We start from the raw sequence: 14,450 nt of genomic DNA on the forward strand, positions 1-14,450 counted from the left end.
AAAAGATTTGTAAGTGAATAGTGCTCCAAGCATCAAAACAAGTTCTTCTATTCATTAGGCACTTCCATGCACTTACCCTGTTTATATGCTCAAGGTCTTTGTAGGGCTTATTTTACAGTCCACTAAACTAAATCTTCTATGAATCAATCCTACTGGAAACTCAAGGACAAAACAAACTACAAACAATTCTTAAGCTTATCTTCAATAATCATATTATGTGTAATAATGTTGGTATTTATTTCTTGTTTATATCTGTGTCTCCAGCACCTAGGACCATGTGGGCAATTTAAAACTAACACACTGGAGATCCAGTAAAAAGCTTATCAAAATGATCACCTAATACACATGCACACCTAATTTCCACATCTAAGTTCTCTGTGTCTTACACACACACATACATACACAGGGCAAAATGCAAATGTGGTTTAAGTTTTTCCAAATTAAATGTTTAAAATTGATATGTGCCTTTACCCAAATGTACTTTTTGAATTTGGATGAGAATGAGGTTGAAAAGTTGGCAAATCCTCATGCCACTCCCTCAGTGACAGCTAGGTCTCTGTCCATCCCCAGCAGTTCTGTGTCCCCTCCTGATCATTCCTTTCCCTCCTTCTGGTACTACTCTCAGAAGAGCTGTCAAAGACGGTCATCGCTATAGAAAGAGCTGACCCTTCTGGCCCTGGCATTGATGGGACTGGGCAGAGGAGTCACACTCAGTAAATGAGGAGTTGGATCTTCTCTTTTCTTTCACATTTGGCCAGATCTTAATGGCCAAACACAGAATCTGTCCCGTTTCAAATCAGCAATTGCCAAGTAGTATTGTAGGAGCCAGACGTTGTTCTGTTATAGTCATAAGGATTTAAGAAATCACCTACATTTGAAAATTTTTAAAAATGCAATAAAATAAATTTCACAGACTTCAAGGTAGAAATGCTTGCAATAATGCCAAACTCCTAAAGTTAAAATGGTCCTTAACTATACAACTTATTACCTCAAGTTGTACTCCTCTCTTTTTCTTAATAAGACAAAAGGAGGAAAGTATGTGTCTGCATGGAATAAATATCTGTATTTAATTTAAGAAAGATAAAAGTTCCTATGAAAATGGGTGAAAAATCCTTGCAGAAGCCCTGCTATTTAACTTCACTCTTGACATTTCGGTTTGCTGTGTAAATATACATAAAAAAACCCAACTACAGCAAATGTTAGCCCTTTTCCAGGGGAATGGAGGGAAGTGTGACAAACGTGGATCCAGTGTCAGGAAAGCATAATCACAATGTAAACTGGTGATTTCCAAACGGTGCCCCTCCAAAGAAAAAGAAGGGAATGGAAGTACTTACTAAATTCTGTTTTCCATAAAATTCATTTTTAAAAGAGTAAAGAATGTGAACTCGGAGGTCAGTAAGAGTTTTGTTGGATTTCCCTCCTCCTAAATTCTGTCATCTCCTTTTTAAAGTGGCCAGTCAGCTTCCCACAGACATGACAGAAATACATTATTTTTTTTTCCTGCAAACCATTTACCAGTAACACTTAGCAGAGGACATGTATTTTCTCACAGACGATTGGCTAATTGGATATTGTCGCTTCCAGTTGCAGCTTAATATATTATAGACAATGCCTTTTTCAAACAGAAGTATAACCAAACAAAAGCACTAATGATCTATTCATTTTCTTTCAAAGAAAATAAAGAACTCTGACTCGATACCTCTACACCCCAAAACAACAGACACAGATTATGAACAGATTTAATGTAGAAATTAAAATGATTCTGTTATCTTAATTACATATTTGGTCACACAGGTCAAATAACATCCTAATGAGCTCAAAAGAAGGGCCAAATTCTTTTGTTCCACTGGAAAATAAGTTGCTCAAAATACATTGACAATGGGCTAAGGTTTGGAAAGTTTTGATTAAAAAAGGATTTTTGTTGGAACACTTATAATGAGATTCGAGTTGCAGTAACAATATGAAATTGAAAGCAGAATTACATACAAAAAGAGTACTGTAAAATATCATTATTTTAGTACAATGGAAAATAAGGTGTTTGTGGTTTTACTCTATAAATTCTGTGTTGTCTGCTCATATGTATTCCTTCTTGGCCTTCCTCTGAATAGCCATTCTGATTTCCAAGCCCTTCTGCACCAGTACTCATTTGTGGTGGGGGAACCCACACAAAAAACATCTCCTAGGCTCTACTTTCTTCCTCCATTTTATTGGCTTTTCAGGACTAATTCGTGTACACCCATCACATTGGTGTTCAGTTACCCGGCAGACAATGAATTTTCCTAATCCATTTAGTGTGCTGACAGAGCCATGTTCACAATTTATAGAATTTCCTTTTAGACATTTACGTATTTCACAGTTCATTAAGATTCAAACCGAACACCTGTGTTTATAAAGTCAAAAGCAATTTTATCCTAACAAGGTGTTAAATAAGGCGTTCTCTGAAAGCCTGAACAACAATAACAACAACAAAAGTACTAGACTCTTGACCTATACACAAAATGATGCCTGTAGCTACCTGCACCATCCTTTAATAGTCCAGAAATGGCCACAGAACATCCATAAAAAGCTTTTATGACAAACTTGGGGTGCTCCCTTCCATCACATTTCAATTTCTCCATCACAGGTCTTTCATGTTCTGCCTTAAGAAAGCAATAGTACGAGGCCACTCTGCAAAGTTCACCCAGGTAGCTAAAATCTGCAAAAGAGCTAAAAAACTTTAGAAGTCAAATGTGGTCCCTATAGACAATTCCTTCATTTGCTAGATACAGGGACATTTTCAGCATTCTAAGGCTCACAAAGCCTGACCTTGCCTCATTTGTATGTGACCCCAAAGTTTTCACATCATTAATAAAAAGAGAATCAAAACAAAGCCCACAGACATTAGGGGAGGGGAAAGTGTGTTGTTTGGCACTACCATCATCCATACTCTCAAAATGGAAAGGGAAAAAAATAAAATGCATATAGACGAGGTGGTGACCCCTATAACGACTATGGTTCCCAACATTTTTTTCCCTACTGGTAATAAACCATTTTGCAGACCTCCCAATTGTGGCCACCATGATAGTTACTGTTTTGCAGGTTTATGTCTTTTTCTTGCAGTTAGAAGTGTTATCAATAAAAATTTCAAATGAAGCCTTTCCCGTCAAATAAAACATTTTAAAATGTGAAGCCAACAGCAGGATTAGGGAGGAAAATACAAATGACACCAGGTCTTTGTTTTGTATATACATTTTCTTTTACCAAGTCCCTTAACTGATTAATTTTAAAGACATTCCTTGCAAGTCTTGAAAGTGAGACAAATGCATCCTAAATGGCACTGGGGTAATTTAACAGTCTTAAAAGTTGATTTTGTTGTATGCTACTAATTTTCCTAAAAAGCATCTTAATTTTGAATGCAGTCACTATGACGGGCATTAAACAAAAGGCTATCTCAGAAAGGACATTTAAATATTATCCTTTGAAGGCTGAACTGATTAAAAACGACTTTACTGCTTGCCAGTCAATTATGGCAAGGGGTAAAACAAACTGATATTATTGTTTAAACTGGTTACTAAAGCATAGGAGGAGAGGGGTGAGGAGAGAAAACGGAAAGGTTGGTTAACAGATACAGAATTACAGCTAGATAGGAGGAATAGATTCTAGTGTTCTGTTGCACTGTAAGGTGACCACAGTTAGCAATAATTTATCGTATATTTTCAAACAACTAGAGAGGATTTTTAAGGTTCCCAACACAAAAAAAATGATAAACGTTTGTGGTGACAGATATGTTAATCATCATGAATTGATCACTACACATTGTGGACATGTATCAAAATCATTGTACCCCATAAATATGTACAATTATTACATGTCAATTAACAAAAACGTAAAAGACCACTTCTTGTCAATCCCACCTTACATGCTATGGCAAATATTATTTCCAACCATTTAAAAAACTCTTTTGCTCCAAATGGGTCAGTCCCAATGAATAAGCAGTTCTTTTAAGTATCTGGAAGAGTTTGCAAAGCCGCGTGTGAATGCATACAGTCCCACAGTCCCTGGAGGCCACAAAGCATTCCTGACTCCTTGTCATGGTTACTTTTAATGCCCAAGAGTTGTAGCTTTACCGTGAACTGGGGGACAGAGGGCCCATCTCAGTGCAAATAAACTAAGAAACAAGGCCACGTAAAACATGTTCTTTTCTCCATGTAACAACATTTTCATTGTCAAAAGTTTAGTTTTTATGATTCATCTTGCAAACTGACAGCCCAAGTCTGCTGTCTCGTTTGTGTTATCACACTGAGTCATCTGTGACTCAGAGATGGAAAAATGCTGCCACAGGCTCAGAAAACACCTCCTCCTCCACCAGCACCTTACACAACCTCCCTGCAGAAATTACCATTGCTGCTTCTGTTAAAAATGCATGTAACTTGGGAGGCTGAGGCAGGAGAATGGTGTGAACCCAGGAGGTGGAGCTTGCAGTGAGCCGAGATAGCGCCACTGCACTCCAGTCTGGGCGACAGAATGAGACTCCGTCTCAAAAAAAAAAAAATGCATTTAATTTTTTTATTGTAAATGTATGACATGTGCATCATAGAAAATTTAAAGATCACCTGGGTATCCAACAATCAGAGAGAACAGAGTCATATACAGCCGTCCATTCTTTTACTTGTTTTTACATAGTGTGCATGCATATATGAATATATGTATATGTATGTGTATGTTTGTATATATATAAATGTCTTTAAATATCTTTAAGGAAATAAAAACTAAATATTATACAATAAACTTTTCTTAATATGCTAGGATTCTAAACTTCCTGAAAAACAATATCCTCCCTACAGTTTGGGCAACAATCTTCATTACTATAGCCATAGTGTCACTATTATTATAGCCATAACGTTACCATGAGGATTTAAGTCTCACAGTTATTCATTCTTATCCCCCTTCTTAGCCATATCAGGGTTGTGCCTAGAAAGCATTCTTGAAAATCCCAGTGAACTCACCTGTCAAGACAGAATTATAAAACTTGCCACAAACTTTGCCTTTATGATTAATGACACCAGGTACGGTGGCTCACACCTATAATCCCAGCATTTTGAGAAGCTGAGGTGGGCAGATTGCTTCAACCCAGGAGTTCAAAACCAGCCTGGCCAACATGGCAAAACCCTGTCTCTACTAAAATACAAAAATTAGCTGGGTATGGTGTTGTGTGCCTATAATCCCAGTTAGTTGGAAGGCTGAGGCAGGAGAATTGTTTGAACCCAAGAGGAGGAGGTTGCAGTGAGCCAAGATCATGCCACTGCACTCCAGCCTGAGTGACAAAGCAAGACCCCGTTGCAAATAAATAAATAAATAAAACAAAGATTAAAAGAGACAAGTCATCTTCCTGACATGAAGAAAGCCCTAAGTCCACTGGGACTCTCATGGAAATCACTAGATTCCTGGTTAAAGGCATTTGGAGCTTGGGAACCCAGGCATTGTCATTTACCATTTATGACTCTGAGCAAGTTATACATCCTCTGAGCTTCTATTTCATCATCTTAAAAATAGGGGCAACAATACCAACTTCACAAGTCGTGAGTCAGTTTTAAAATATCACGTGGAAAACACTCAGCTGCATCTCCTGGAACTCAGCATAGCAGCCATAAGACACTCAGTAATAAAATTACATTTAAAAGGCTAAGACTATCAGCTCTTGAAATTATGGGTCTCCACCTTGTCCAGCACCTTGCACAGCATAGATGCCCAGTATTATCAGTATTATCAAATATTATCAAATGACACCTCACTGATTTAGACACATTGTGGGAAGGGTCTGCGTGACGTACCACCAACTAAAGCATTTCCAAGTCTATGCAGGAACTCCTAAAATAATGAAGCTAGTGGAACGCCTGCAACTCCATAAATATCATCTCTTTTCTCAAGGAGGAGAACCAAGTTGCTTGAGAGTGACCTCAAAGAGGATCAGCTTTAATCAAAAGATAGTCTTAATATTATTAGGGTAACCACCTTAGCAATATTAGCCTTCAATTATAAGAGATACAAATAGACACTTTGAACAGTTGCATATTTTAGTCTTCAAAGGAGCGAAACATCTATTTCTTTGTGTCTTCTTTCCTTCCTTATCTGCTTTTAAACAACAAAAGAAAGATCAAGATTCTGTGTGGAGTTATTAGTAACCAATGATAATGAAATCACTGGGAGTTTATGGTACCATAAATCAGTTCTCTAACATATATCCACGTGCCTAAAAGAATGTTTGCTCAGTGACAGCAGAAACCATATCTGGCACATAGTAAGCATTCAAAAAGTATGTGTTAAATGAAAAAATGCATGAAGCCCAGAGAGCAAAGATTATTAATGTGAAGTTCTTGGAAATGCTCTAGAGCATCTATAAACCACCTGAAATTATATACACTACTGCATGTGAGTATTAGTATGTATGTGCCCATGTGGATGTTTTTCTTTTTTGGTGGGGGGGTTTAATTGCATGAGATTCTCATCTGTATTGATTATATATATATATTTTTTATCATACTTTAAGTTCTAGGGTACATGTGGATAACATGCAGGTTTGTTACATATGTATGCTTGTGCCATGTTGGTGTGCTGCACCCATCAACTCGTCAGCACCCAGTTGATTATATTTTTTAGAAGTTATGAACCCTTGCTTCACAGCTGCCACTACATTGCCCTTGTCTGCATAAACACAAAACCCCTGCACTCTTTGTTAATTAATGGGTTCTCAAGTGTTTACTCTTAGACAAGTACTATAGAATCCTTCTCTGGCTTATTTGGGACAGAAATTAGTATTATGTACCACTGTCATATAACCCATCTTGGAAAGCACATGCAAAAATGTTGCCTGGCAGTTTACAAATCACACTGAGTTGGAGAAAAGTACACTTGCCAGAAATTAGGAATAAATATATCTCTCTCGCTCGCTCTTTTTTTTTTTTTTTTTGAGATGGAGTCTTGCTCTGTCAGCCAGGTTGGAGTACAGTTGCATGATCTCAGCTCATGCTCATTGCAACCTCCGCCTCCCAGGTTCAAGTGATTCTTGTGCCTCAGCCTCCCAAGTAGCTGGGACTACAGGCATGTACCACCACGTCCGGCTAATTTTTGTATTATTAGTAGAGATGGGGTTTCACTATGTTGGTCACGCTGGTCTCAAACTCCTGACCCTAAGTGATCTCCCTGCCTCAGCCTCTCAAAGTGCTGGGATTACAGGTGTGACCCACCACACCCAGCCACAAATAAAAATCTTAATTTGGAGATAGAACAAAAGAGATGGTCACTTTCATAGTATCTTTATTTCTCCATATCATTCTAAGACATAAAAAAGTGACTCAATTGAAATATAAAAGTCCGAGGTCTGTAAATGCACATACCAAAAATTCAAAAGAGACCCACGAAGCTGATGACAGGAGTATTCAGGTGTGACCTGCCCAAACATCTCTGATAAACATAATATTAGTAATGATAATAATAACAGCAATGATGATACTATAATTTATAGCTGTAACCCTTGACTATAATCAAAGCACTTTTCACATATATGTATCAGGCTGATACAATGACTGCCATTTCATAGACTGAGACATGAAGGCTCAGAGAAGTTCAAGTCTTGTCCACGCCACACAGTTATTGAATAGGGAGGCTGAGGTATAGCCACACATCTCCCACGTCTAAATGCTGTGTTTTGTTCGACATTTTACCTTAGATCACAGAATAAATGTTAGGCCTTAATCCTTCCCAGTTTATGGATATGTTGTTAATTATTCACTGAAATCCAGAAAAATCAAGGTGCTAGAGAACTCCAATTCATTACTTTTTCTACTGCTGTGGAATTCATGTGTTGGTGGATGGGGTTAGTTGGTATGAAGGAAACATCAAGGGCAGTAGCAAAATAAGAAACTTGGCCTTAGAGTTCTTTGAAGCTATTTTAAAAAGTAAAATGTTATGTTAAGAGCTATGTGGTGTATCTCTCTGTGTATGTAATTATTATTCTATTGATTTATTGCACACATGTCAGAGTGTCTGGGCATTTGTACAAGTTCAAACAAACCAACCAAAGAGCCAAGCCACACAGCCGCAAACCAAGACAACTTGCCTCCTACCCCTCACCCCACCCTTCATTCTACCAACTCCCAAATGCAAATTCCCTGGTAGCAAAACCTTCCTTACAGAGATGAACCGTTAAGCCATGATGTCTGTCATTTATACTATGCTAAAAGAGCAGCCAAAGCCAGTTGATGGCACAGATATAGCAGGACTCTTCCCACTCTAAAGAGAGCCAGCCCCCTTCTGTTTTGGTGTGAGCTTTCAGCAATGACTCAGGAATCAAATTGCAGGGAGCTATCACTTGTAACCTCCTTTGAGGATGAGCATCATATCTTTTTTTTTTTTTAACCTTTTATTTTAGGTTCACGGGTACATGTGTGGGTTTGTTATATAGGTAAATTGTGTTTCACAGGTTTGGTGTGCAGATTATTTCACAAAAATTTAAACTCAGATATTTCATTGTAGGGCATAAGGAAATACAACATATCTCATCTTCTGAGTACTCACCCACTAACGCACCACACAGTAGGCAGAAAGACTCTTATTTACCTCTGCTATCCCAAAGAGTGGGGAAATCACTTTAAAGTATTCTACCCTGCTGCCAAAAAATCTTCTGCTCATAATCCAACAATGAGAGCAATTTCAACCTAAATTGCTCCCCCTAAGAGACAGACGTATTAGGTAAGTTTCTCCTCTGTTTCCATATACAAAAAGATCTTATAAGAAAAAAAAAAGGCAAAAGAAAATTCCTCAGCCGTTTCCAGCTGATAAAATCAGTAATCTCATACTCCCAACTTCAAAGCAGAAGACTTAGAAAATCATCTCACTTTCTCTGCACATAGAGAATAATCTTTTTCTACTTCAAAGCACCATCTCTTTATTTGGTCATTTTAATTATTGAACGTGGGACAGAAGCTATCCACGTAATGTCACCACTGTCATTTTCATGAAATATGTATAGGTCTAATTTGGAATACATTAATTTGAGAGAAGTTAAAATACAGGGAGGGGAATGAGAAAGGAAAGAGGCCAAGGAATAAAGCCTCCATCAGTATAAGATAGTGAGAGGAAAAGCCTTTCTGACCTGGCTCCTCATTTGTTTACTCTGGAGAGGAACCATCAAGAAACCTGACTGCGGGTTTGGGCAAGCAGACTGCCTTGCTTCTCAAATTTTCTCCTACCCAACAATACACAGCAACACAATTATACTAATTTTATCAGTAATGCTGGTATTATTGACAAAACATGGGTACAAGCAGTTGCTTTTTGAATAATACAGTGAAGAAAAATAGTGCTCTAGAACAGCTGTCAGCAAACTATCTTTCTCCATTTAGGGTACCACAGCCAGACAGAAGACTAGTTGGGCATTCCAATGCCCACTCAATCCTCTTCCCACAAAATCACAATGCCAGAAATTGGCAAACTTTCTGTAAAAAGCCAGACAGTAAATATTTTCAGCTTTGTGGGCCATACAATATCTATTGCAACTACTCAACTCTGCTGTTGTAGCACAAAAACAGCCAAAGACAACATGTAGATGAATGGGTATGGCTGTGTTCCAATAATACTTTATTTACAAAAGCAGGCACAGGGCCAGATCTGGCCCACAAGCCATAGTTTTGGTTGACCCCCATTTGAGACAAGTACTAGATGGCAGAAATGTTCTTTAGCTGTGCTGTGTAATACAGTAGCCACTAGCCACATGTAACTGTTGTACTTGATATGCGGCTAATGTGACTACAGAACTACATTTTAAATTTCACTAGATCTTAATTAATTTTAGTTTAAATAGCCACATGTGGCTACCATCTTAACACAACTCTAGATACTATTCACTGCTGCCTCCACAAAGGAGATAGAAGCCAACTTCCAATTTATAGTATAGATTATATGTTTGCCTTAAAAAATAAAATACCCATACCTTTGCATTCACAGTGGAACTATACACAACTGAAAATGGTATTTCTTAAATGTGAAACATCTACATCACTGAGGCCAAGGTGATTGTTTTGAATTGAAGTAATCAGGTAGCTGCCTATCAGTCAATGGTCAAAAGCATAGGGGCTGAGTCAGGTTCATGCTAAGACCTATCCAATCCAGAAAGTATTTTCTTCCTGCTCTAGACACTGTCCTGCACCTTGACTGAGAGCACAGACCTACTCAACAGTCCCATTAACTCCTAAGGCCAATCCAAACCTCCCCACAGATGCTAAAATACATACATGCAAAGACACAGCTTAAAGAGCCCAAGAGAGAGCATGCATGTTGATTAGAATGCCTTCTAAAGTAATACACACAGCACAGTGCCTCAACACAAAATCAAGATTCACCACATTTGTCCCTATTGCCTGCTGCATCTGATAACTATTTTATTCACACAATAACTAGCTTGTGTTTTGCATTTCTTAGCAGACCCAAAGATGTAATCCAAGGAGGAAAAAGCAAGGAAATAGGATAGTAATATATTTTGGTTGTTCTTCTAAACATGAATAAGAGATAACAAACCAGTATTTCCTTTGAGAAATTCACACAATATTGACTTTCTTCAATGGGTAAAAGAAATTGAAAGATACTCCTTAGTAAATAAGAACCCTTTGGAAACATGGGTGCCAGAAGGGGAACCCATACAGATGGTGCACAGCAAAGCAAGACAGATGACATTTATTCCAGTTCTTTTATGATTTTTGATAAAATGCAATCATTCTAGATCCAAGCCCTTAACTGTAGTTACCAAATCTAAAATGCTCCGACGTATGAAAAAAAGAAATTTCAAGTGTGAACCAAACACCTTTGATGGCACAACTTGACGCAAACTGACAAGAGTCTAATTATACAGTCTTTATTTATCCTACTCAGTGTAAGACTTTTTTTTAATGCAAAAATATTCATGTGTTTGCTTACAGGGTGTTGCTACAACTTCACTTGCAGAGTTACACAATCTATACAATGCATCTCGTCTTTCTGAAAGCCCAACAAATATGAATTTCAAAATACATCTGGGCCCAAGGGTTTGGATAAAGGGTCTTCTGAGGAAAGTTGGTCAGGTAGGGCATTTTCTATCAATTCCATGTCTCTGCTGTCTAGAATCCTGAGACAGTGCCTTACCTCAGTCTGAAGGATGGCAGCCCTCTGTTCTTTGGCAGTAAGCGACTCTTTGAGCACTTCAATGTGTTGCTTGCAATCTGAATTTTGATTGCTAAGGGTTTCAAGCTTTGTTTGTAAGGCAAGAAGTTCTGACTCTTTCTTTGAAAGTTCCTGCTTCAGCTGATCAATCTGCAAAACAACAACAAAATTGCAAGAAATTAGAAATTGCTGCCCCTACCCTTTACATTGGACAACTACTGATTTCTTTCCATTTCAGCAGCCAGTGATCAATAATTCAACAAGGCAGGCCATGAATTTGCTTAAAAAAGATGGTGTTAGGAATCACACAGTCTTTAGGTTCTGGAGGAATATCTGTAAAGGTCACTAAGAGTATAGGAAATAGGAATGGAAAGGTCAGCAGACTGCCCTCCATCACACTGTGGACCAAATTTCACAATGGAATGAAGCCTTCCCAGTCAAACCTACTCACCTATGAAACCACCAAGACTATTACCACCATGGTCCTGAGGAGAGTCAACAGGGATCTAACATGGGTAATTAAACCAAGGCATAACTCCACAGTGCAAATAATCATTCAAGGGCAAGATTTGGCAAAAGAATCCTAAAAAACAAGTAAGCATTGGGGATCTTCTTTTTGCTTACATTAAATATTGAGAAGATACAAAAGAACATAAAATATACGTAAAGTATAAGGAAAAATTACCAAAAAAAATCCATCATTCAATTCACCAAAAAAGATCACTAGAATTACCCATGTCCCATCCCATTTCTATCTCCTCTCCCCATTTGGAAATAATTACCACCCCAAATTTTGTGTTTATTATTTCTTTGCTTATCTTTTAGGCTGATCATATATTTTTGTATTCATAAATACATACTATTTGGTTTTACATGTTTTAAAACTTTATTTGGGCTACAATTTTTTTTTCCACTTCGCTTTTTTTCCTACTCAATCTTATGTCCTGGAGATTAAATCACAACATTGCACATAGAGTTCATTCATTTTCACCGAAGTAGAGTATTCCATTGTAAGACTTCACCACAATTTATTTGCCCACTCTGCTGTTGATAGAAATTTGAGTTTGTTCTTAGCTTTTTGCTACTATAAACAGTGCTATTCTGAACATTCTTATACATATAACCTAGTTCACATAGCAATAATATTCTCAAATGCCTAAGATTTAAATTGCTGAACCACATAGCATATTCATCTTCAATTTCACTAGATAAAACAAAAATGTATGGCTCACACCTGTAATCCCAGCACTTTGGCAGGCCAAGGTGGGCAGATCACAAGGTCAGGAGTTCGAGACTAGCCTGACCAATATGGTGAAACCCCGTCTCCACTAAAAATACAAAAATTAGCCAGGCATGGTGGCGGGCACCTGTATTCCCAGCTACTCGGGAGGCTGAGGCAGGAGAATCACTTGTACCCAGGAGGCAGAAGTTGCAGTGAGCCAAGATAGCGCCACCACACTCCAGCCTGGGTGATAGGGGGAACAAAAAAACAAAAATAAAAAAAAGTTTTCCAAAACAGTTCTATTAATTTACATGATCACAAGCACCTTGCAAGTATGCCAATCACTCCATCTCTTTACCAATAACTTATGTCACGGGTCTTTTACACTTTTGCCAATTTGATATGTGTTATGCAGGTAGATGATCTGCAGAGATTTTCTACCAATTCCTTCATTCCTTCCTACTTGTACACAAATGTTGCTCCTCACAACTAGAGCTGAAGTTTATTTACCCTCTTCTTGAACCTGGGCTGGACTGTGACTTCCTTCTGCCAACCAAATGCAGCAAAATAATCAGTACACCCATTCTAGTCCTAGCCTACAGGGGGTCTGGCAGCTTCTGCTTCTACCCACTGGAAGCCAGCCACCATGGTCTGGAAGCTCAACCACCCTGTGACCACCATGGTGTGAGGAAGACCATACTAGACATACGGACAGGCCATGCAGAAAGACAGAGGCCTGTTGGTCATGGCGGCCCCTTTGTCTTGTTTCAGGCTTCAAAAGGAAGAATGTCAATGTTTCGTCATTATATTTTGTGTCTGCATTGGTTTTTTATAGACATTTTATTAGGCTTTGCATTATTACAACTATGCCAACAGTATTCTTTAATCATTAGTGAATGTTTAACATCACCAACCTTTTTTTTTGTATCTCATGGTTTATCATCATTTTTCAACTTTCATATGTTATTGTAATGAATCATATTAATGAAATTTTTAACCTTAATCTCCCCTGGCATTACTATGAAAAACTCCACTGAGTCATTATATATTTTTTATATGTTACTGTGTTCAGCTTACCAATATTTTGTAAGGATCTTTTATTTCTGTTTATGACTGAGATTGGTTTATAATTTTCCTATCCTATGCTGTCCTTATCAGGTTTTAATACCAATATAGCCCTCCAAATGAAGTAGGAAGTGTTCCTTCTTTTAATGTGTTTGGAAATGGTTTCTGTGAAACTGGAATTTTTTTTACACTAATGTTCATTAGAAATCACCAGCAAAACCATTCAGAGCTGCTATTTTTTTTTCCCAAAGAACATTACTTACTAATCCACTTTTAATGGCTATAGGAATATTCATGTTTCTAATTAGTTGAGTCAGTGTTGATACATTTTTTCCCCAAAGAATTTTTTGTTTCATCTAAATTTTCACACTTATTTGCAGGAAATGTTTATAAAACCCACTTATCTTTGTATCAATAGTATTTATGATTATGTCTTCCTTTTCATTTCTAATATTCCACGTTATTAACCTCTCTTTTTTTTAAGTTTTATTTTAGCTTTAACCACTCTTTTTCCTGATGAATCTCAGTAGACGCATGTCAAGTGAAGTATTCTAATCAAGGAACCAATTTTGGCTATATTGACCATGCAATTACACTTTTATTTTCTGTTTCATTCAGGTCTGCTGCTTTTAAATGTTTCCTTCCTTCTACTTTCTTTGGGCTTATTCTATTTTCTTTTCCTAACTTTTTTTTTTTTTTTTTTTTTTTTTTTTGAGACGGAGTCTCGCTCTGTCGCCCAGGCTGGAGTGCAGTGGCCGGATCTCAGCTCACTGCAAGCTCCACCTCCCGGGTTCACGCCATTCTCCTGCCTCAGCCTCCCGAGTAGCTGGGACTACAGACGCCTGCCACCTCGCCCGGCTAGTTTTTTGTATTTTTTAGTAGAGACGGGGTTTCACCATGTTAGCCAGGATGGTCTCGATCTCCTGACCTTGTGATCCGCCCGTCTCGGCCTCCCAAAGTGCTGGGATTACAGGCTTGAGCCTCCGCGCCCAGC

At 38.0% G+C, this 14,450-nt stretch overlaps 1 protein-coding gene across 1 annotated transcript in view; it reads right to left on the minus strand.

The window, feature by feature from the left end:
- The window catches only part of ERC2 (ELKS/RAB6-interacting/CAST family member 2), a 905,732-nt gene that overhangs the window by 551,272 nt on the left and 340,010 nt on the right, over positions 1 to 14,450 (minus strand). The window contains 1 exon segment of the mRNA XM_017894219.1: positions 11,152 to 11,319. Coding sequence (XP_017749708.1) covers positions 11,152 to 11,319 — 168 coding nt within the window.

This window comes from Rhinopithecus bieti, unplaced genomic scaffold (assembly GCF_001698545.2).
Source record: "Rhinopithecus bieti isolate Rb0 unplaced genomic scaffold, ASM169854v2 scaffold_21649, whole genome shotgun sequence".
In the NCBI taxonomy this organism is placed as follows: domain Eukaryota; kingdom Metazoa; phylum Chordata; class Mammalia; order Primates; family Cercopithecidae; genus Rhinopithecus; species Rhinopithecus bieti.